Source organism: Rattus norvegicus, chromosome 6, assembly GCF_036323735.1.
Source record: "Rattus norvegicus strain BN/NHsdMcwi chromosome 6, GRCr8, whole genome shotgun sequence".
Taxonomy (NCBI): Eukaryota; Metazoa; Chordata; class Mammalia; order Rodentia; family Muridae; genus Rattus; species Rattus norvegicus.
Window position 1 is genome coordinate 109,036,101 of NC_086024.1, and position 24,589 is coordinate 109,060,689.

Here is a 24,589-nt window from a genome sequence, read left to right on the forward strand (position 1 = left end):
GTTTTAAATTTCTGAAATTTTTTTTCTTAGCGCCTTAAGAATTGGGAAATCAGAGAACGAAAGAAAACTAGGGAATATGAGAAGGAGGCGGAAAGAGAAGAAGAAAGAAGAAGAGAAATGGTGAGATTTTAGGTTTAAAAAGGTGTATTGTCGGGTTGGGGATTTAGCTCAGTGCAAGCGCAAAGCCCTGGGTTTGGTCCCCAGCTCTGAAAAAAAGAAAAGGAAAAAAAAAAGGTGTATTGTCAAGTAAGAAACGTTCAGTTTTACTGTCAAACAGAAAACCTTACAAATGAAATATGTCAGCTCGTGGGGTTGTTTTTTTTTTTGTTTGTTTGTTTGTTTTTGTTTTTGTTTTTTTTTGAGGTGGTCTCACTGTGTGGCTCAGACTGTCCTGGAATCAACAATGTAGACTAGTTAGTCCTGAACTCAGAGTGATAGCCTGGATTTCTTCTGCTGCTATTTTTTTTTTTTTTTAATATTTATTTTATTTGTATGAGTACACTGTTGCTGTATGCAGACATACCAGAAGAGGGCATGAGATCCCATTACAGATGGTTGAGAGTCACCATGTGATTGCTGGGAATTGAACTTAGGACCCCTGGAAGAGCAATCAGTCCCCCCCCCCCCCCCCCCCCGAGCTGGGGAGCGAACCCAGGGCCTTGCGCTTGCTAGGCAAGCGCTCTACCACTGAGCTAAATCCCCAACCCCCATCAATCAGTGCTCTTAACTGCTGAGCCATCTCTCCAGCCCCTGGCTTGGATTTCTTATTCCAAATAACTTTGAGATAGACTTATTACATATGTCTTCCTATTTTTCAAATATTTGCTCCCCATTAATGAATGTTTTCATGGTATCAATCTACCCTAGTGAATTATAGAAACTTAGAATTAATGTGACATCATTTGGATAAGATTCTAAAAACTTGTTGAGCTGGGAGAGTTTCCTGCAGCTACAACCATGTTATTGTTCAATCCCCACCCCTACATTGTGAATTCAATTAACCAATCACTTGGTTGAGAGGGAATATTGATACTCTCAAGTTGTACCCTGACTTCCACATGTGTCTTGTGATATCCATAGGCACATTCACAAATAAAATCTTAAAGTTTTTCTTTAAAATAGCTATGGAAATTTGTTTAGTTAGACAGTATAATTGTGTGGAAGTTGTTCTTTTGCGGGGAGCTATTGGTTTTTTATTTTTTAGTCTTTGGGTTTTTTGACACAGTTTTTCTGTGTAACTTGTGGAATTTGATAGACCAGGCGTTCTTTGAATTCATAGAGATCTACCTGTCTATGTGACCCAATGAGATTAAAGGTACACCCCATTACCCCTTGGTTTATTTTGGGTTTTAAGCTTTATTCATTTTTATTTTATGTGCTTGGTGTATTGACTGCATATATGTATGTGTGGGGGAGGCAGATCCTATGAAACTGAAATTAGGAACAGTTGTGAACTGAAACATAGGAGCTGGGAATTGAACCTGGGTCCTCTGGAAGAACAGCCATTGCTCTCAACTGCTGAGCAAGTTTTTTCATCCCTTCTTGGCAGTGTTGTAAGCAGAAGTATATTTAGCACTTATCAGGTAGTTTTCTTATGCTACCATATTCTCTTCATATTGTCGTAAAATTAGGTTTGTGTAAGCATGAACCACTTGGCTTAGTTTGTAAACATAGTGATAAAGATTGCTTCAACGATATGTTCCATGTTTTCTGTAGAGCCCTGTGTATGGCTCATGTCTTTAATCCCAACACTCCTAGCAGAAGAAACAGTGAGATCTCTGAATTTGAGGCCAGCCTGACATGGTGAGACCCTGTCTCAAGAAAACAAAATAAATAATCAAAAAAGTGGTTTTTGGGGTGGGGGGCAAAATGTAAAGTTTATTTTATCTTCAGTTTATAGATTATCCATTCAAAACACTTCAAGATAAGAACAAAGACATTAGGACTTTTGAGAAGTAAACAAAGGTTGCATTATCTAGTGTATATAACCACTAGATAATATGTAGTCTCTGAATCATAGATCCTTCTTGTTAGTAGAATTGTATTAAATGGTTTTATTTGAAAAAATTAATATAGGATGAAAGGATCTATTTTGGAATTTAATTTTTTTCCTCCATGAGAAAATTTTAAGAGAATAATAGAGAATTAGCATTAGAATTAGACAATGTTGTGCTTCCTGTGAGCAGTCTAAAACCTTTCTACATATGGAGGCAGGGTTTCTCTGTGTTGCCCTGGCTTTTTAGACCTCACTTGTAGACCAGGCCAGCCTTGACCCTGAGATTTACATACCATTGCTTCCTACGTGCTGGGATTAAAGGCTTACTACAGTTAAGAAGTAGTTTCTTTTTTTAAAAGATATTTATTTATTATATATATAAGTACACTGTAGCTGTCTTCTGACACACCAGTAGAGGGCGTCAGATCCCATTTCAGATGTGATTCTTTTAGATCTGCCTACTGACAACAAACCCCGGAATGGCCATAATAAGAGTGAGTCAGCAATGATATCAGGAGAAGAATAGGTACAAATATATAATTATGTATTAATAGAAAGGTCACACAACAGTGTATCTAATGAATAAAAGCCCGATTCTTTTAAAAAGTATTTATTTACTGTATGTGAGTACACTATTGCTGTCTTCAGACACACCAGAAGAGGGCATCGGATCCCATTACAAATGGTTGTGAGCCACCATGTGGTTGCTGGGATTTGAACTCAGGACCTCTGCCAGAGCACTTAACCACTGAGCCATCTCTCCAGCCCAAGGAGTAGTTTCTTTACAATGAAATTTATTTGTGAACTTTTGGAAATTTCAGTTATGTAAGCATTTTCTCGTGTCTAGGTAACAGATACGTTCAGTATAAAGTTAAAGTTTCCCAGAGTACTAAATGCATTGGGGCTAGTATGTACATAGTCTGGCTTGTACATCTGTACTCTGAACATTGAAGATCCATAGAATGAATACTCAACAAACCTTTCATTTATTTGAGTGTTATCATATCCCAGCTTAGTACCTTGGGATGGGCCATAGAAAAGTGATTGCATAATTTTTAAACATGAACAATACAAGCTTATAAGGCAATTAGTGTAAAGACATTTGTGAATGTATTCTGTGTTAGAGTTACATTCATAATGTTTTGGAAGTACTACATAAGAGTATTTGCTGTGCTTCAGGGAGCAATTACTAAGGAATAGATTGTTTCTTTGGATGTCTTTTACAAGTATTTCTATTGAGGGACTTGAAAGGTGTTAAAAGGTTGTAAGTCAGAACCATTATCTGCTTTACAGATAGATAGGAAATCTATTGAAAGTGTTTAGATATAAGCCATAAAAAAATTAGACACAGTTTTTAAATATACCAGGTTGATGTGAAATTCCAAAACTAAGGTTTTGTGTTTCTTCAGGTTTATTAGCCATTAACTTAAAGCAGATAAGAGTTCTGGATACAGAAGGTGGTTTCTCACAAATGGTAGCTTTACCTTTAGAACATATGAACATTATTCAAATCTGAGTCCTGAATATTACTTAGATTTAACATGAAATACCCAATGATAATTAAGTTGCTTTTGTCTACTGTATACATTTAACATGGTAACATTTTGTTTCCCACTGTGTCGTTTTTATTGGAAAAGAATTATTTTGGGAATTTTATTCAGGGGTATTTATTTAGCATACTGCATATGTCGATGTTTTTCATGCCTCAAATGTAAACCCTAAAGCTGACTTGTTTAAAAGTTTTATATGACACCCATTTCATATATGAAGTAATGAGAAGTATAACATTTTAATTCCTATGAATATGGAGGAAAGTATTTTCCTAAGAAAAGGGGAGGTAGTAACTGACTCTTACCTGAGGTTTATATATGTCATTCTTCATCTCTGCAAAGGCTAAAGAGGCTAAACGATTAAAAGAATTCCTAGAAGATTATGACGATGACAGAGATGACCCAAAGTACTACAGGTAAGTAGGCATGAACTGATGGGCTATTTGTGAATGTGAGCATATCAGGTGTGCTTAGCTATTAGAATCAGTAATTTCAAGTGTCTTGAGAGGAGATCCCATGATGGAGGGTCATTTTATAGCAATTTATACCTTTTTTAATTATTTATATTGCTCAGGAATTTGTCTTCAGTGTTTTTATGATTGTTCCATCTGATCCACACCTACCATCTCCATATTGACAAACAAGTGTGAACTTACTGAATCACTTTATTGTACTCGATGATCTGTTTTACTGTATAGTTCAGGCTGCCTGTTGTCTTTTGACTGCTTGGATTAAAGTCATGCACATCACAGCCAGTTGTTTTGGTAGGACGGTCAACCTCACACAGTGTTAAGCATTCACTCTATTGTCTGAGTTATACCTTTATCCCCTAAAGTCTATTAACAGTTTGTGCATAATGTTCATACTTTACCATCTGGAAAAAAAGTGTGGAGTCTTCAGTTTGGAATAGGTACAAAACAGCTCTCTTCCTCTTGAAAGTTGCCTTTGGGCTTTTAGACACATTCGTGTGTAGTTATTTTTGTTTTGTTTTGTTTTTTGTTTTTTTCCCAGAAGAAAATAACATGTTTGTAGTTATTTCTTACACATTAATGTTGACAGCACACTGCCTTGGATGTTTATCTGAGTCTTACCATTCACTTATTTGATTTCTAGTATTGAGGAAAGGCTCTGTTGGGGAATCTGTGTACTAGGCAATGATCTGATTATTAAATGCATCCTATTAACTTTACAGGGGTAGTGCTCTTCAGAAACGGTTGCGTGATAGGGAGAAAGAAATGGAAGCCGATGAACGAGACAGGAAGAGAGAGAAGGAAGAACTTGAGGAAATCAGGCAACGTTTACTGGCAGAGGGGCATCCAGATCCAGATGCAGAGCTCCAGAGGGTGAGCTATTGTAACATCTGACAGTGTTTTGTTTTAAATTACTTTACCATTTCAAAGTCAGTTGTGATATATTTTTGTTTGTAGATAAAGGAAATACACCATATGAGCTTTTGGACTTGGTCATGCTATTAGTCTTTGTTATTTTTAGTACAGAAATCATCAATCTTATGTGAACTCACAACTTTGTATATGTGTGTTTGGGGAACACTTCAGTGGTGGTGCATATGTACAAACCAGAAGTTAGTCCCAGTTATCGATGCATTCCACAGAAGCAGTTCCCTGTGCTTTATTTGAGACAGACTTTCTCAGTGTTACGCTGGCAAGCTAGTGATATGCCTGTCACCACATTGCTCCAGTTGTCATTACTTGAGCATTTGCTGTGTTGAGTGTAGTAGGCACTAGGAATCAGATGCATGTCCTCAGGTTTGCATAGCTGTCAGTTAACCAACTGAATTATTTTCCAGCACCTTCAATCCATACCTCATTTGTAAATATCTCACATATCAAATAAGTCTTTGACTATTGGTGACTATCTTTTAATATAATTTAGACAGAAAGCTGTATTTAAAATTTTGTTTGATTTCTATTTTGTCCTTTGAAGTATTTTATTATTAAAAGATGTTCTCATTTCCTAATATCATTTTTAAAAAGATTTGTCATTTTTCATGGATATGGGTTGGCTTATATGTAAATATATGTCACAGTTGTGCTTCATGCCTTCAAAGGTCAGATCTTCTGAAACTGGAGTGACAGATGGTTTGGGAACTGTACCTGGGTTCTCTTCAAGAACAGCAAATGCTCTTTATCACTGAGCTGTCTTTTCAACCCAATAGCTTGTCATGTGTAAACAATAGATTGTACAGTGCTCTTATTTTGCATTCTTAACTGTTATTTTAAAAACATTTTCTTCTGTCTTCTAGGAACTTAACGTTTTTCTACATGTTCTATGCCTTGGCAAAAATAAGCCATGTCTTTTCATGTTCCTTTTTGTTATACTGGGTGTTGAATCCCTGGGAGAGGAGTGACAATTATCAGCTGTAGCTATGTGGGTTCACATCCTTTGGCAGAGCAACCAATGCTTTTAACCTCTGAACTATCTCCCTTACTCCCAGTGCTTAGTTCTTCATTTTATTTGAGGTTGAGCCCACTGCTCAAGTTGATCCAGGACTTTACGTAGGATATGTGTAGAGCAAGCCCCGCAGTGGGGGCCCTGCCTTTAATGCCAGCATTCCAGAGACAGAGGTAGGCGAGTTTCTGAGAATTCAGAGTACATTCCAGGACAGCGAGGGGTACACAGAGAGACCCTGTTTCAGAAAGAAAGAAAACAGAACAAAAACCAATATGTAAGCAATGGGAAGAATTCCAGTAATAGTCTTTTCTAAAGTTAACCAAGTGTGGTTTTTGGTTGTAGATGGAACAAGAGGCTGAGAGGCGCAGGCAACCTCAAATAAAGCAAGAGCCAGAGTCAGAGGAAGAAGAAGAAGAAAAGCAAGAAAAAGAAGAAAAACGAGAGGAGCCTGTGGAAGAGGAAGAAGAACCAGAGCAAAAGCCTTGTCTCAAACCCACCTTGAGACCCATCAGCTCCGCTCCATCTGTGTCCTCTGCCAGCGGCAATGCAACACCTAACACTCCCGGGGACGAGTCTCCTTGTGGTATTATTATTCCTCATGAAAACTCACCAGATCAACAGCAGCCTGAGGAACATAGGCCAAAAATAGGACTAAGTCTTAAATTGGGTATGTCAGCCCTGCCCTTTGTTTTCCTTCCCGCCCACGTCCCAGTAAGTTCCACTGTAGGAACATAATAATCCGTACACACACATGGTCCATGGTAGGTAGGTAGCAAAGTGTTCAACCATGCCTTTCTAGCTCACGATTGTTTTCATAGTTCTACTAGTGCTCCTATATCTCCAGCTGCCTCCAGTTCTGAGAAGAAGTGAAAAGTTAATTTTCTAGCACTTGTGAGTAGAGAGCTATTACTTTTTTTGTTTTTACAGTTGGGATCTTTCTCGGAGGATTATGGAAATATGTTTGTACTTTTTGAGGGATGGTGGGTTGTCAGATTTAGCATTTAAAAATGTTGTTTTCATACTAAGATAGTGTTTTTAACTATAGGTGCTTCCAATAGTCCTGGCCAACCTAATTCAGTGAAGAGAAAGAAACTACCTGTAGATAGTGTCTTTAACAAATTTGAGGATGAAGACAGTGATGATGTGCCCCGAAAAAGGAAACTGGTTCCCCTGGATTATGGCGAAGATGATAAAAATGCCGCCAAAGGCACTGTAAACACTGAAGAAAAGCGCAAACACATTAAGAGTCTCATTGAGAAAATTCCCACAGCCAAGCCTGAGCTCTTTGCTTATCCTTTGGATTGGTCTATTGTGGATTCTGTGAGTAGCACGCTGCTTGTCAAAATGTTTGTGCTTTCAGTGTAACAGTCTTACTTGACTTTTGTAATAGCAAATAAGATGTGCTTATTCATTACACACAGAATAATAAAAGCAAAAACACTATGTAGTTGATTATATATTCTTTTGACAGTGTATATATACTTTTCTGCATTCTGTCCTTCATTATCTAATACTACCTTTTTTATATGTTCCCTACACTGTACAACTTAATTCTTTACACACACAATAAGTGACTTATGATGAAGAAAATGTGAATTTTTTCTTTCTGAATTTGTGTGTCCACGTTTCATGGCTAAATTCATCTGTTTTCCTGCAAGTTTTATGATTTTATTTTTCTTTATACAGTTTTTATATGTGTACCAAATTTTCATTATTCATTCAACTGTTGGTAGATATCTTTTTTTTTTTTTTCTTTTTTCTTTTTTTCCGGAGCTGGGGACCGAACCCAGGGCCTTGTGCTTACTAGGCAAGCGCTCTACCACTGAGCTAAATCCCTAACCCCGTTGGTAGATATCTTGTTCGTTCATCATTCTTTCTGTAGTAAATAGAGCAGCAAAACCATGTAACTTCAAATGCCCGTTTGGTAGAATATAGTTTTCTGGGTATATCCTAGGTATTGAATACTATGTCATATGATAATTCAGTTTATTTGTTTATTTTCCAGCAGTTTCTCAAAATGTAACTGACCTAGAACTCAGAGATCTGCTGTTCTCTGTCTTTCCTGAGTTCTAGATTGGAAGTCTGTGTGCCTACACTTGGCTGATTTTAGTCTTAAAAATGAATAACTCTTTGTGATTATAATAGAATGTTTCAGTTCTTTAGTTCTTCAGCTAAGCTTTGTTTTGCAGATACTGATGGAACGCAGAATCCGGCCATGGATCAATAAGAAAATCATAGAATACATAGGTGAAGAAGAAGCTACTTTAGTTGATTTTGTTTGTTCTAAGGTTGGTCTTTTTTCTCCTCCATCTATACAAAGTAAATCTAGCTCAATGTCAGACCTGCCGTACCAGAGCTTTGATTCATAGGAAGGATAGAATTGGTGTCTGTTAATTATATTTTCTCTTTTTCCATTGCAAATGCCATGCTACCATTTTGTCTTGGATTTGGATTTTGAGGGTGGGATTAGTCAGTTTCATAGGTAATCACCTATCTCTGCAGCTGTCCTGTCATTAAGTGTTTAGCATGTACTGATTTTTTTAATTAATTAATTCATGTATATGAGTACACTGTACTCAGACACACCAGAAGAGGGCATTGGATCCCATTACAGATGGTTGTGAGCCACCATGTGGTTGCTGGGAATTGAACTCAGGACCTCTGGAAGAGCAGTCAGTGCTCTTAACCGCTGAGCCATCTCTCCAGCCTGCATATACTGATTGATTAGAGTTCTTGGCAGACACCGTTTGTGTTTCATGGCAGTTTTTCTCCTTTTAACCTTATAACAGTCTTAGGCTAGAAAAGTCACTATCATCATCATCATCATCATCATCATCATCATCATCATTATCATCCTTACTACATTTATACATGAAGAAATTGAACCTTATGGAAATGTTGTATCTTGGTCATTATTGTACAATGTGTAAGATTTCTTTAGGTGACAGTTTCCTATGGCCCAGGCTAATCTGCAACTTTCATCCATTTCCTGAATGCTGGGTCATTTTTAATGGCGTGCACCAGTACATAAGACCATCATCTGACAAGATGTGTATACTGTAGTGTGTTTTCAAAGCAGAGTTTCTTTTTATTAATAAGATGGTTGTTAGAGTGGGGCCACCATATTCCTGTTGCCATTCTTTCACTTTGAAGAACAGAAAGAAGTGCTTGTAATGGTGCCATTCTTCATTTTGGAGAGCAAATATTGGTTGACTTCTTCATTTATAATGATTAGAGCATTAAGTCATAGGCAGCTAGGCTGGGCTTTTATTTTCAGCCCTTTAACAACTTTAATTCTAGTCCTGGGGAGACTGAGACAGGTAAATCTCAGTGAGTTTGAGACTACTGTGCTCCACAGAGTGAGTTTTAGGACAGCCAATGCTACAGAGTGGAACCCAAGTGTGGCAGATTTCAGTAATCCTAGCACTTGAGCATCTGAGGCAAAAGATTAGAAGTTTAAGGTCACCCTAGGTTACATGGCATGAGAGGGTTGGGTGAGAAGCAACTTGTAACGAGGTGTGGTGTCCCACACGCCTTTATCCCAGCACTCAGGCAGAGGTTGGTGTAGGCCAGTCTGGTCTACAGAATGAGTTACAAGACAGCCAGAGCTATACAGACACAGAGAAACCTTGTCTTGAAAATTCAATTTAAAAAAAATAAAAAATGCAACCTGGAAATAATGATTGACCTGCCTTTAGTGATTAATGTCCCAGGATTAAAAGCTAATAGAGCCAAACATGATGTTACTTGCCTTAGCATTAGGGAGGCAGACAAATCTCTCTTAAGTTCCAAGCCAGCCAGAGCTACACAGTAAAATCCTGTCTCAAAGTAAAGCAGACTAACCCCAGTCACAAAAATATATCCCTACCGTTTAGAGATTTTGCATCTTTGTTTTGTTTCTTTATAACGTAAGTTATTTTATTTTACTATTTTTAGGTTATGGCACATAGTTCACCACAGAGCATTTTAGATGATGTTGCCATGGTAAGTTAAAAGAACATTATTACTTTAATATCTATGTGAATAAATCACTATAAATTTAATGCATTTTCTGGTGTTAATGATTTGAAGTAAAATTTGAATATGCTAGTAAATACAGCAACAGAAAGATTTTAATTACTATATATCAATTTATTTTAGACTTGATCTCATTCTGTATCCCAGGCTAGCCTAGAACTCAAAGCAGACCTCCAGACTGAGCCTCTTGGGATTACAGGCGTATACCCTTGTTGTTTCTGGAGATGTCAAACATTTAAAACTTGATCTTGATTTCTTTCCTTAAACCATTTTGATCCCCCTCCTACCTTTATTTATATAGATTAAATCATGTATTTCTATTATATATTTGGTAACACTACTGATAAAGGCAGTAGGCCTATACAAAACTGGGAAGTGGAAACCATATGAAACCACACTGTGCTATTAAAGAGTGTGCTGTCATTGCAGAGGAATGTGGCATCTACTGGTTGTAAGGAATTCCTCTGAGACATTTACATTGCAAAACTTTAATTTTGGGGGTCAACAGTGCTGGAAAATCAAATTCCTAATTACATTTGATTTTTATATTATGGCCTGGTTACTTCTATTTAACATTGTGATTTTATAAGTAGAGGGAAATGAATTTGCATTTTAAATAAGAAAATTATTACATAAAATACAAGGGTAGTTATGAAGAAAAGAAATAAATTTGACTAGAACTGGTAATCGGAATGAATTAAGGACTGGTAAGCCAACAAAGTTGTTAGAGGTTAGAGTTAAGCAATTGGAAAAAGGTTATTACAGAGTAAAATGGTAAGAAAGTAGAGATGGGCATGAAGTTGTACACCTTAGTACCAGAATTTAGGAATCAGGGGTAAGCATATGTTCTACTTAGTAAGACCCTATCTCAGGAAAAGAAAATAAACATAACACAAAATTAGTTTGTTAGTTCTAATGATAACCAATGTGTATCACAGCCTTGGGAATTCTGAAGAGCATTGAGACATGGAGTGGAGAAAAATACCAGAGCCAGGTGTCAATGGCATATGCTTTCTTCTTTTTTAAAAATTTTTTATTTAATATATATGAGCGCACTGTCGCTGTCTTCAGACACACCAGAACAGGGCATCAGATCCCATTACAGATGGTTGTGAGCTACCATATAGTTGCTGGGAATTGAACTCAGGACTTCAGGAAGAACAGTCAGTGTTCTTAACCACTGCGCCATCTCTCCAGCCCAAGCATGTGTTCTTACCCCAAGCAAACCTAGGTAATTTTAAAAAATTGCTTTTTATAAAAAAGCTTTTATGGGGATGAGGTACGTGTGGATTAAACTTCTTGTGGTAAATTATGTTTTGCAACCAACTTAATAGAAGTGTGATCGAGCAGATGTACACCCTTTCTAACACCAGGCATCCACAGAGATAACGTGTAAAAAATAAAGTCTTGTGCATATAATAGTTTTGTCAAAGTGCTCACTTGTTTAAGCATGAGTCTGTGCCCCAAACCTACTTAAAATGCTCTTCCAATCCCAGCATTAGGGACAGATTATTGGAGCTTTCTGTCTACCCTTTCCTCCTCTCTGTCCTAGTAAAAGACATTGTCTGGAAAAGCAACGTAGACAGCACCTTGGATGTCAACAACTCAGGTTGACTTCCGTCCTCCGTGAACATACCCCACACGCACATCCACACACGATAGGAAAATAATCTGGTTCATTCATTTGACAGTAAAGAAAGATAGCGTTGTTCAGTATCTGTACCCTGTGGTAGTGGTGTTCACTTCATACTGTTTACTGCCTCCTAGACACTGTAGTAAATTCTCACATAGTGCTTAATGTTCTACCACATGATCAGCATTTGCTGAATATTACATAAGATGATAGCCAAGTCTGATTTGGACTAACTAAAGTGACTATATTAAGGTACATGTAGTTCTTGGGCTGGAGAGATGGCTCAGCGAATAAGAGCACCAACTGTTCTTTTAAAGATTTCCAGCAATCAACTACATGGAGGCTCACAAGCATTTGTAGTGGAATCTGATGCTCTCTTCTGATGTATCTGAAGAGTGTACTTATATACATAAATCGTTTTAAAAACAATAGTTGTATATTTAATTTTATTCTTTAAAAATATAAACGTAATGCTATAAAAGTAGCATCAAAATAAAAAAAGTTGTATTCAAATAATGTGAAGGCAGGATTTGTAGGACAATCCTATATATAAGGTGGAAGCAGGAGTTCATGGTTATCTTCACTTTCATTTAAGTCAGGCCTACACTGTGTGTCCCAAAATCACCTTAGTAAAAAACCGGAGTATATTGAAATTAGTATTTAGTAAGTCATCGAATTTATCTGAATCATTGTCTTTCTTTGTTCCTTAAATGTTGTGTTTAAAATATTTTCATGCTGGACAATTGTTCTTTTAAGTCATTATATTAATAATGTTTGGGGACAATCGTGTGTTGCTGCTGTTTAATATACTAATAGCCATCTTCATGTGGGTTTCTGTCTTTGTCTTCTAGGTACTAGATGAAGAAGCAGAAGTTTTTATAGTCAAAATGTGGCGATTATTGATATATGAAACAGAAGCCAAGAAAATTGGTCTTGTGAAGTAAACTTTTTACACTCAGAGTTACATTTCAGATTTCTTCTTTCACACCCTTCAAAGGACTTGGAATTTTCTGTGTCTTCAAAGACATTTGTGAGATCTGTAATTTTTTTAATGTAGAAAATGTGAATTCTTTTGTCCTCTAATTTGTTGATGCTGTGTACTCACTTGGTTGTAAAGCCATCTGTGTCCTTGGTTCTCTTTATACACCAGGCACAGATTACTGGTGTGTTTTGTAAGCTGCAGCTACTGTACACAGCCTATTTGATAGAATCTTGTTCTGCTGATTCGTTCCCTGTAAATATTAAAATGGCTCCCCAATTCTTTTGCAGAATTCTACTTAATATTAAAACTGTATTGTATAGGCGCCAACATGAATAAGTTGAATACTAGTCACACCCATTACAGTCTCATCCCCACGTCCCTCATCAGAAATGACAAGCAAGCTCTTGTAAAGGCATGGAGTTTAAAATTAGATTGCAAAACCTAGCAGACAGTTCATTCCTAATGTATCTCTGTATTAATGTGTTTATGTGAATGTATGTATAAAAGTCTTTTTTAAAATTTTTTTGGTGGGCTCCCTTAAACATTTCGTAATTCATCAATATACTCATAAAAGAAAAGTAATTATTGTGCCAACCCAAATAACTAGGATAATTATGGTGTGTTTCCCAGAGGCTGGTATTCTGCAGTGAGCAACCAGCTTTGTGTTCTTCTGTGAATAGGATGATACATCATAATCTTAACCCTCCCTTAATTTGATGGCTCACAATTGAAGCAAAGGCTAAAAGTCTGGAGCATTTTACTCAATACATTTTCAACTAACTCTAAATCTTTATTTAATTTTGGTGTATTCATTTTAATAAAACAATTCCAAAAGTATAAGGGAGGGGAGGAGCTCACCTTCTTTTTAAAGCAAATGACCAGGGATTACCTCAGTGGGCGAGCTTATGCTTAGCATGTAAGGGCCTGGGGTCTGTTCCCAGCAACAATAAACGAGTAACTAAGGTAAGTTTACAAAAGAGATTTGACCGAACACAGTAGTAATTCACCGTGGTAGTTAAATGTTTACATCTTTCTTCCAAAGATACACCATTAAAGACAGGTTTCTGCTCACAACGTTTTATTACTGGTCATCAAGCTTTAGCTGTATTGATGACAAATCGGCTTTATTAGTAATTCAGAAGATCACCAGGGGCAAAATTTATTTGAAAATTACTAAGTTCTAAACAGCTCTGCCAACAGAGTAGGTGTGGCTGTTGCCATGTTTGCTTATTAATAAGATAAAGACTGGATTGTTAGAATAATGTAACTGTGAGCTTGAGTTACTAGGTTGTTTTGTTTTTTGTTTTGTATTTTTTTTTAAACATTCGAGAGGACATCCAAAACACTGTTCTTAATGTTGAACCTTGACATGGCTTCATTATGTAAATATTTCAGTTATTAAAAATGTATATATTTGATCTTGGAGATGCTTTCTTTGAGTCTTGTAAATAAATGACATTATGTTATAATTGTGTAGTGCATATACTAGAAAACAACCTGAAAATATGAGCTCAAGTTTCTAGATGAGTTTTTGTGGTATCAGAGGAGCAAAGCGACAACCTTACTTTGGATGAGGCTACTATATAGATAGATTATATTTTAAACAGTTTGTTTTTTCTGTATTTTTAAACATTGAACATTTGCTTTGACCTTATGCAAGGATTTCTTTGTTCATTTGTTTGTTTTTGGTTAGTTTTGATTTTGTTTTTTGAAACAGGGTTTCTGTGTGTAACAGAGCCCTGGCTGTCCTGGAGCTCCCTCTGTAGAGCAGGATGGCCTGGAACTTATAAAGAGCCATTTACCTCTGGTCCCAAGAGGTGGAATTAAAATTATGTGTCACCAACTCCTGTGCCCATGCTAGTTTTTTCATTAGCTTATTATTATTATTATTATTATTATTATTATTAATTCAAGCAGATTTACTTTACCTTACTAGTCTCTCAGATACTTATACAAACTCTAGAGATGATGTTATCTTTTATGGTCATTTATGTTGTCCCTCAAATCATACACCATTTCAGCAGAGCTGGGGATGGTCATTTATGTTGGAGAAAAGATGGTAAAATTAATAGTTCTGTATACTTTCAACTAGATTTTGTCACTGATCTCTTGTATATACTTCTTAGTTTTTATCATAGATTTATGCATTCTTTCCTGTTAGGTTTTATATTGGTTGATATTGCTTATTCAAGTGATAAAAACACATGAATGTCTTAAAACTAAAATGATTTCTCCTCATTTGACATCAAAATAAATTTCAAGTATGTTAGGAAAAAGAGTAGTTAAAATATTTATGACTTTTTTTTCTCACATTTTACTGGGTACCTTTGTCAGCTGCTGTGTCTTGTTAAAATGACTAAGTGATTCAGGAGGGTAGGTAATACCTTAAATTTTATAACTGCCAAGTTTTAAAGAGAATAGTGTTTCCGTTACCTTTTTTTTGAGACAGTTTTATAATCTAGTTCAGGCTGTCCTGGAACTTCCTATATCACAGACTCCTTCCTTCCATTGCAGTCCAAAGGTTACGGTACAACTATGGTGATGCTTGAGAAAAAGAGTTAGCTGTGCACAAAGTAACCCTCCAAAACAGTGCTCCAGAACACTGCAGATACATCCCAGCTAGTCCCTGAGGTGGTTCTTTAAAAGTTCATTTGAACTATCATAGTGTTCTATGTAGTTCTTTATGTACTATGAATTATGTAATAGTAAGTAATATTTTATTCAGAGTAAAATTTTAAGTAATCTGGTACTAATATCAGCACCGGTAGATAAACACAGGCTTGAGCCAAAATAGATACCTATATGTTTTTTCACCTACCATGAAGAAAATACAATTGCAAACGCATGTAAGTAGGCACCCAGTGTTTATGAGGTTTGTTTATTCAACTTGGTATGCAGGTCTATGACTGTAGAATAAAGGTTTTTATGTCAGAATAGATAGAGGTTTTTCTGGTTTTTAGTTCAGCTTTATCTGTTTGCATTTGAGAGCATGCCTTTTTTAATTCAAATATTTAACTTCCCTTTTTTATTTGCTTTTGTTTTTGAGAGACCAGCCTACTTTCTTGCCCTCCCCTATGTGAGTTCTGAAATGACCAATTTAGAAATAGTTAGAAATAGCCACAGGATAAATGATTAAAAACAAGAATGAAGAATTTTTTTCTCAAGCAGTGTTTTTATATCCTCCATTACTTAATTGGGTTGATGGTTTTTATGAGGGAGTGGAATTGTGCAGTAGCCAAAGCCTCTTTTTTCTCTTTATTTGTAAGGGAAAGTATTGCTCTGTCAGTTTTGGAACATCCTGCTAGAGCAGCGTGACCTACCTCGCAGAGAGATCCTAGGATTAGAGGTGTGCACTAGCACAGCTAGAAACCTTGCCATTTTAAGTCTGTACTTCTCTTGTAGATTCACTTTTTGAAGTCCTTCATCCCCATTTCCTCCCCACTTCTTTCTGTCTCTCCTGGTCTTTAGGTGCCTGTCTGGCCTTGGAGCCCAATTGTAGAATTCACGTTAATCATTTGCCTCTACTTCTGAAATACCGAGAAAGAAGTCAGACAATACTCAGATTCCTTTTTTTTTTTGGTCCTGGGGACCGAACCCAGGGCCTTGGGCTTGCTAGGCAAGCGCTCTACCACTGAGCTAAATCCCCAACCCTCCTTTTTTTTTTTTTTTTTTTTTTTTTAAGGTGTATATTATGTATTTGAAAACAGCACACCAGAAGCAGTCATTGGATCCCATTACAGATGGTTGTGAGCCACCACAAGGTTGCCTGGACGTGATCAGTGCTCTAAACCACTGGGCTACCTCTCTAGCCCCCTCAGATTCCTTTTTTTGATTACAAAAGGAAAAATGTATAGTTCAACAGCTTTTCCTTTTCCTGGCAGCTTTACATTGTTGATAGTTGTACCCAGTTAAAGAAAATAAGGAAATTAGAATTAATGAAGAAACATACTTCAATCTCTTGGATAAGTATGTTTGTATGTGATATTCTAAATAAAAGCATATTTGTCATTGAAAGACATTTCTGTAGGAAATCATAAGTGCTTCTGTGATTAAAAGCAAATTATCATATGCAAATGTCACCTTGGAGTCATTGGTAGTAAGACCTGGCTTCATTAAGGTCCTGGCTTTAGTGACTTCATTCCTAGCCTTGTCTTGCAGAACCCTCTTCCTAAATCCAGGATATCTTTCAGGTCCAAGACATTTCCTGGGTCACTTCATTGGGTTTTCTCATCTGCACATTGTTACTCACACCACTGTCCCTGTCGCCAAGTTTTGAATAATGGGGAAAATAAATGCCACGTTGCAGAGAGTCTTAGTATTCTTTGGTACTGTTGGGTCGTTCTTCGGTCTTACTGTTTCCAGATCCTCAATGCTACATTACATTGAAAAATAGAAAGTTATTTAATGTGCCTTTTAAATGTCTCAGCTCATTCAAGTGGTTAGAAGTGTGGGTGCCTCTGTATTTCCATGGGTGCTTGAATGGGATACATAGCTTGTCTTGGCACTCTAGAACATTGTGTGTCCTTGCTGTTCACTGGTGGGTAATGTTTAATCACCGCTGCCCTTCCCTAGTGTCAGTCTTCCCATTTCTTTTATGTAATGTGTATAAGGTGTTCATATTCCTAACAAGGAATATAAAAAACAGGAGAAGTATCTGTAGTCTATTCAGTTCCTGTTTACTTGTTTTTTCGGGTTTGTTTACTTTTTGCAAGAATCTACTCAAACACAAATACAGCTGCCATCTTTGTCCACTGGACAATTCCCTTGCACATAGCTTTCATTCACGAGTTTTATAACCTCGGTGGACTATGATTTGTTGTAGGATGTTTAACTTTTTTTTTTTAAATATTTACTTATTTATGTAAGTACATTGTTGCTGTCTTAAGACAGAAGAGGGCATCAGATCCCATTACAGATGGTTGTGAGCCACTATGTGGTTGTTGGGAATTGAACTCAGGACCTCTGGAAGAGCAGCCAATGCTTTTTTTTTTTTCTTTTTTTGGGAGCTGGGGACCAAACCCAGGGCCTTGCGCTTGCTAGGCAAGTGCTCTACCACTGAGCTAAATTCCCAACCCCCAGCCAATGCTCTTAACCACTGAGCCATCTCTCCAGTCCCTAACTTTATTTTTATATACCAGTATTCCAACTTTGCACAAAAATATTTGTTCCCACACAAATGGAGACCAAATAGGTTCAAGGCCATCTTTTCCTACAAGGTATGGACAGGGAACGCACAAATCGCAGCCTCGATCAAAAATAAAGGGAAAATATCACTTGTAGACGGAGAACGCTAGACTCTCCTCAAGCCTTAGAGAGTCCTCAGGTCGCGCACGACCTATTCAGAAGAAGGAGGCCAGCTGCAGCCCCCCAACCCTCGGGGCCTGCGCGCGCCGCCGGAAGCTCCGTCCCCTCCCGGGTCTAGGGGCCAACGTCGCCGAGACCGGAAATTGCGACACGAGTGAGACCTCTAGGGCGGGGCCTAGGACGACCTGCTCAGTGGGCCGCGAGTATTCGTCGGAAACAAAACAGCGGCAGCTGAGGCGGAAACCTAGCTGCGAGCCGGCTGCCCGGGCGCGGAGAGCGAAGGTGCGTGCCCAGGATGTGTGGTGCGGACGGTGTCTCTGCGGGTTATGTTCACCGTCGTCTGCCGGGTGGTCCGGGCCTGTGTCTCTGTGGGCCGCGCAGCTGGCGTCTCCGGGGATGAGGGGCGGGGTCCGGTCGGGCGGAGATCGAGGAACCCCGCGTGGGAAACGGGGTGAGGCCGGTTTCTCGGCCCGGGCGGGTGCGGCCAGGCTGAGGTATCACCTCTCCGAGCTTTGGTACCCCGGAAGTGCTGGCTTCCCGGGCGGCCCGGAGCAGGTGGCTGGCTGGCGTCGGGGTGGCCTCACGGATCGGAGTGGAGCAAGATATAGAGGAAGCGCCCTAGGCTGGGTCGGCTTGAGCAACTGGTGAAACTCTGCCTCTCGTGTCCCGAGTGTGTCATAGTCCAGAAGTGAGTGAGTGGCACTCAGGGCTAACTTCTCAGTGACAGGCGAAGAGTCGTATGGCGCTTGTTCTTTCTTCGGAACTGTCACATGCATGTGTCTGAAGCTTGTAGATGCCTTTAGTGTTTGCTTTTTCTTCCTTTTCACGTTCTCAAATGTGGCACTGCGGTGAACAGAGGTTTGCTTCAAGCACATCCGCCTGGTAGTGGAGGACCGAGTGCATAAGACAATTGAGGTAACTTTTTACATAACTAGGAGAAATGAGAGTTCCAGTAACAGAAACGTAGAAGAAACGTGAGTAGGACAGGCGATCTGTTCAACTAACGCTTAAGATTGACAGGGTTCAAGCTCGGAGAATAAGAGAGAAAAATAAGGAAGTTAGAAAGTGGTTTGGAAATACCACTTTTGAACTGACAGTGGGTAAAGATGGCCTGAGGTCAGAGCTGTAAACTGTAAATATGGGTCACTTAAGTAGATTTACTGTTTGATGTTGGAGCAGCGAACTGGGTGGAGACTTAGGAAACGCACCAAGAGCCAGGTAGAAGGAGGCAACAAGGTCGCTGAGGAGGATGAATGCAGGAGAACCATAATAGTGCGGTGTCACAGAAGCTGAGGAAGACAGGGAAGCTTCAGGGAGCATTGTCAGCGATTAGGAATGAAAGGCCCGGTGTTGTTTTAGAAGGATCCTGTACCATTGTACCCTTGAAAGATGAATGTGAACCACAAATACTAGTTTTAAACCTTCCCACAAACAGGTTTTTAAAGGTAACAAGAAGCAGGTGAAATTAGTTTTAACGGTTTGTTAATCCAGTATAGCTAACAGTTTCAGTTTAACAGATACTCAGTGTCAAATTAACTTGTGTTCCCCTCTAGATAGTAGGCTCTTAAGTGAACAGAAGCAATTCCTGATTCTACAGTATCCCCAGCACCTGTCACAGTGTTTCCTTGTGTAAGAGAAACCTGGTTCCTGTTTGCTGCTCCCAAGAATTCCTATTTGGTTTGCAGATGTCTTGTCCAGTTCCTTGTTTTGAGTGAAAGCAGAAAGAATGTATGCAGGTTAATTAGATGCAAAGGTTTATTTTTAATTAAAAATATTTGCATAATATCCATTTCCACAGAAGGTTGAGACACTGACTCACAATAAAAATAATTTCATTGCAGAATTGTTAAAATTAAAAGAACTTTGGGGGGATATCTCTATAGTTTCCAGGTATGGTGGCATGCATTTGGTCCCAGCTACGTGGAAAGCTGAGCCAGAAAGTCGAGGCCAGCCTTGCTAACAGAGATCGTGAATGATGTGAGGTAGAGGAAATTCATTCTATCTGATCTGAACCTATAGCCTATAGTCTGTTTATATGCTGTCAGGGTAGATAGAATAGATAAAGACTATGGAGAATCTTATTCTGTGTGTGTGCGTGCGTGCGTGCGTGCGTGTGTGTGTGTGTGTGTGTGCCTCTACTTTATGTGCAAAGCTAGTCTTTGTCTATATGCTTGCAAATGCAGAGGCCAGAGGAGGACAGTGGGTGTTTTTCTCCATTGTTTATCACTTTGCTGTAACAAAAATGTTATTTTGTGTGCAAGGTTGGGGGCTTCCATGGTCATATTCAGAAGTCTGAAGTTAGCTCTCTCTTCCCACCTTTATGTTAGTACTGGGGACTGAACATAGGTTTCCAGGTATGTGGGACCAGTACCTTTACTGCCTGAGCCATCTTGATAGCCTCCCCCACCCCTTTTAATTTTGTTTTGTTTTGTTTTGTTTTGCTTGGTCTTTTGAGGCAGGGTCTCTATGTAGCCCGGGCTTTCCTGGAACTCACTATGTAGACCAGGCTGACCTCAAGCTCACAGAGATCTGCCAGCACACCCAGCTTAAATTTTTAAAACCTTAATTGTGTGGTGGGGAAGCATGTGTGCCGTGATACACAGATGTCATAATTCAAAGGATCATTTTATGGAATCATTCTTATGTACGGTTATGTGGGCGCTGGGGATTTATTTCTGGTTGTCAGACATGAGTGCCACATGCTCTTGAACACAAACTTATTTTGTAAGGCGAGGTCTCTATTGAACCTGAAGCTATCTCAGCTAGTTGGGCCGCCGTCCATCAGTCTCCTGGGATCCTCTTCTTCCCACCTCCCCGTGTTGGGAGCAGTAGCTATGCCTGACTCTGATGTGCTGCTGGGAATCTGAGCTCTGCTCCTTCGATTTGAACAGTGAGCGCTTTTGCCCTCCGAGCTAACTCCCTAGATCCTACTGTCTTGATACACTTTGAGACTGTTGTTCTTCACTGTAGACCTGGATGGATTTCACTTTTGTTAGTCTAAGGCTCCTGGATGTACTATTAGCATATTCATTTGCGTTATGCCGCCTTAACAAAACCCAAAAGAGAGTCCATATTCTAAGTATGTCTAATCCTGAAGGTTTGAAATCAATTCTGAGCTGATTTTAGCCCATGTTCATTGGATCTTATGAGCCAGCTGGCTTTCCCATTGTTTTAGAATAAGTTGCAGCAGTAAGTAAGTCTCCATAGCAGACCTCCCCCAGCCCTAACAACTGAGAGCACTTAAGTTCACTCAGGGCTCTGCTTCAAGGTGGGATGTGTGGGTCAGCTGGGACCATTTTGATTTGAGCATCTTATTAGGGGGCCCAGGTTGAGGTGGCAAGGACTACCAATCCAAGCTGCTCTCTTCCCAAGGCAGTGTCAGATGCATGAGAAGGCAAGGCCAGCTGCACAAACAGTGCAGCTAAGAGAGCATTGACAAAGGCACATTATAGGAGCTCACATAAAGACTTAGACTAGGTAATGGATGTCACCCATAAAGAGGCCAAAGAGCAATCTCAGGGGATTGGTTTTAGGACTCCTAGTTTCCAAAATCTGAGGATGCTCCAGCCCTTATATTAAACAGTAGTATTTGGGAGTGAGAATGTAGTCATATTCAGAGACCTTGCTTGATCCCTAACACTGAAGAAAGAAATCTGAACTAAAATATATTTATTATTTATAGATCCTCCTATATACTTTCCTGTTCCTCCTGAGTACTTTAAATCATCTCGCCATCCTAATGCCTACTATTTTAAATGCTGCATAAATAATCATTACATTTGTTGGTTATGAAGAACAGTAAGGACTACATGCCAGATGTTTTCAGTCTACAATTGATCGAATCCAAGGATCCTGAATTAGACACATGAAGACTAACCATTCTTCCCTTGGGAATACAGGGGGAAGGAGAGACTATTTCCTGAATAATAATTTTATCTACCACAGATGGTTCACAGAGGTGGAGTGGGATGGAAAGAGGGAAAAACACCACCCTCCCTCAATAAGATGCAGAACTGCCCTTGCTCTTTTTAGTTCTATTTCAAAAGATGTCTTGTGGGGCTGGGGAAATGATTCACTCTTTCTGCCTCACAAATCACAAGCCTGTCTTGGGTATTCCTAAGTCACGTTCTAGAATACAGTTTAGGGCTTGCTTACATTTGCTGTGGTCTTTAGAAACCCGAGTAGAACCAGGTTTGGTGGTCCACATGTGTAATCCTAGCACTCGGGTTGGAAGCAGAAGGACCTCAAGTTCAAGCATCTTGAGCAAGACCCTGTCTAAATAAAAGAGAAATTCTATGGCACCACTTTAATCCCAGCATTTGGGAGGCAGAAGTTGGAGGATCTCTCAGTTTGAGGCCAGTGTGATCTTCATAGCAAATTCCTGCCCAGCCAGGGTTACAGAACTGAGACCCTGACACAAACAAACAAACAAACAAACAAATAACCAAGGAGAGAGAGAGAGAGCCAAGGGTGGGACTCAGTGACAGAACACTTTCCTAGCATTTGCTTCCCACTAACCAAAATGAGTAAATCAAAATTCACACTCTAATGAGAATTTGGGCTCCTTATCACGGAGATATGAATTGGAAAAACTGGGGGCGGGGGGAGGGTGTGGATGATCCTAAAAAACAGACAAACAGCCTGTTTGTGCAGTCTGCCAGTCAGTTGTGATAACCTGGCCCCAACTTTTGTGATAAAGCTTTAGTTTTGAAGCAGGCAACCTTGAAATCGTGGGGCTTTCAGCAGTCTCAAAGAGAGTAGATATGAGGTAATATAAAAAGAAAGGCTGGATCTTGATAACTCCGGTCCTAATACGTCAGAACATCACTTCGTGGGATAAAGAGCCAAGTTACCATGAAAATGCCACTCACCTCAGAGTCCATCATAAAGTCTTTAAAATCTGTAGCTCAGAACAGAACCTACTGTTCTGCTCCTCCTGCTTTTTCTTGTAGGCCACTCTCTGTTTGGAGTATATGCATTGCTAAGTAAACTTTTGCTCAGACTGTGTCTAGTCTGATTCTCCCTCCTCTACACACATACTTTAGTCCCTGGCAACACCAGCCACTGTTGGAGGAAAATAAATCACGAGCTTGAAAACTATTTATTTATTTATTTATTTCCACTCTTTTAAAACTTTTTAGCACTACAGCCATTTGTGTCTAGCAAAAAATAATTGTAGTAGTTTCTTTTTTTTTTTTTAGTGATAGAAGCTGGGTAAGTGGCTTAGGAACATTAAACCACAAGCCCTTTGTGGTGGTAAAGCCATGATTGTGTCTCACTGAACATCTCACTGATGTTTTTGTAGTGTACCAGTTTTGTTTACATTTGTCCCAAGAGTTAGAAAATGAGTTCAGGTGTGATCTTCGAGTACAGTAAAATGGGAGAAAGTATCTTTTTTGTGTTTATTTTTTTCCTTTAAGATTTTTTAATTTTTAATTAGTGTCCCTTGTAGCTCAGGCTGGCTTCAGATTCACTCTAGCCAAGGATGATTTTGAACTTCTGATTCTCTTGCCTACGTTCTTCCAAATGTTGGAATTAAAATTCCTCGTTTATGTATATGGGGATTGACCCCGGGGTTTGGTGAGTGTTAGACAAGTACTCTGTGAACCAAGATACACCCCAGTGCCGTGGGTGCTTCGGTGAAGTGGAATTTCTCTTAGGAATCTATTCTGAAACTTAAGCATTGCTCCTGAGATGTTTTAGAAGTTCTGATGTACAGAGAAGGTATTCTAGTTGGATAGGTTTCCGTACTTTTTTCCTCATCTTCATGGGTGTGTATACATGGGTGTTTGACGGAGGCTGACTTGTGGAGTCTCTGGATCACTCTCCACTTCCTTCACTGAGCTATGGTCTTAGTCAAACCCAGAGCTCACTGATAGAGCTTGTCTGGCTGGCCAGCTTGCTCTGGGGAATTTCCAGCTTCTGCCTCTGTGTTCCAGAATTAGAGACAAGCTACCAGACTCAACCAGTATTTAGGTACATTCTGAGGAATCGCATATCCAGTCCTCACATTGCATAGTAAGCACTTTAACCACTAAGCCATCTCCCTAGACCCTGCGTAGGCTTTTCTGTGGAGCAGAAAGCTTTGAGGTTATTCATAGGCTGCAGCCTTCCCCAATACTAAGGATGGACCACAGTTCCTAGTCTTTGCCTCATAGAAATTGTAGTTGCTCATCAAAACAATGACTTCTTTTTCCTTTGTCCGACTGCCCAAGTTGTCGTGCTTGGAACAAGCCCAAAGCAGCGGGTAAAGAAGCATTTATCAGATCAGAACTGACAGGAAAGTTCTAGTGAAAAAAAAAAAAAAAAACGTTGTGGACAGAAACAGGTGGTGTTCCTAAAAGGGACTAGGGTCTGTTTATAGCAGTCAAGAGACAAATTGCCTGGCTTTACCTTCTGAGCCATTTGTATGGGGTCCAATCTGAATGAGAGGAAACCTGTTCATTGTCTTGGCCATGTAGACTGGCCATGTCAGGTAAGGCACTCTGGTCATTAGGAACCCGTCTTGTATACAGAGGGTCAGCAGCACACACTGCATAGTTAGGCTCTGACTGTTAGTGAGCAATGTCGCTTTTTACTGTTGCCCTTTGACCTCTTCATCTCCACACAAGTGTCTGAGAGGAAGAAGATAGATGACAGGAAAGCATGCAGTGTGTCTGTCTGTCTTCAGTAGCTGGGCAGAAAGGAAAACACCA

At 39.2% G+C, this 24,589-nt stretch overlaps 2 protein-coding genes across 12 annotated transcripts in view; both read left to right on the forward strand.

The window, feature by feature from the left end:
- The window catches only part of Rbm25 (RNA binding motif protein 25), a 57,041-nt gene extending 42,982 nt beyond the window's left edge, over window positions 1-14,059 (forward strand). For 9 of the 10 annotated variants that reach the window (XM_063262223.1, XM_063262225.1, XM_039112644.2 and 6 more), the window contains 8 exons: window positions 31-120; window positions 3,889-3,962; window positions 4,739-4,889; window positions 6,301-6,625; window positions 7,004-7,278; window positions 8,148-8,246; window positions 9,895-9,942; window positions 12,460-14,008. In XM_063262223.1, the coding sequence (XP_063118293.1) occupies window positions 31-120; window positions 3,889-3,962; window positions 4,739-4,889; window positions 6,301-6,625; window positions 7,004-7,278; window positions 8,148-8,246; window positions 9,895-9,942; window positions 12,460-12,552 (1,155 nt within the window). In that variant the 3' untranslated portion in view covers window positions 12,553-14,008. Of the gene's footprint in view, window positions 1-30; window positions 121-3,888; window positions 3,963-4,738; window positions 4,890-6,300; window positions 6,626-7,003; window positions 7,279-8,147; window positions 8,247-9,894; window positions 9,943-12,459 lie in introns of all 10 variants that reach the window. The other variant, NM_001395131.1, reaches the window with a different exon arrangement.
- Window positions 14,060-18,059: 4,000 nt separating this feature from the next.
- The window catches only part of Psen1 (presenilin 1), a 52,032-nt gene continuing 45,502 nt past the window's right edge, over window positions 18,060-24,589 (forward strand). Inside the window, exon 1 of one of the 2 annotated variants that reach the window (NM_019163.4) lies at window positions 18,060-18,176. The gene's annotated coding sequence lies outside the window, so the exon portion shown is untranslated. Of the gene's footprint in view, window positions 18,177-18,284; window positions 18,583-24,589 lie in introns of those variants that run through there. The other variant, XM_006240322.5, reaches the window with a different exon arrangement.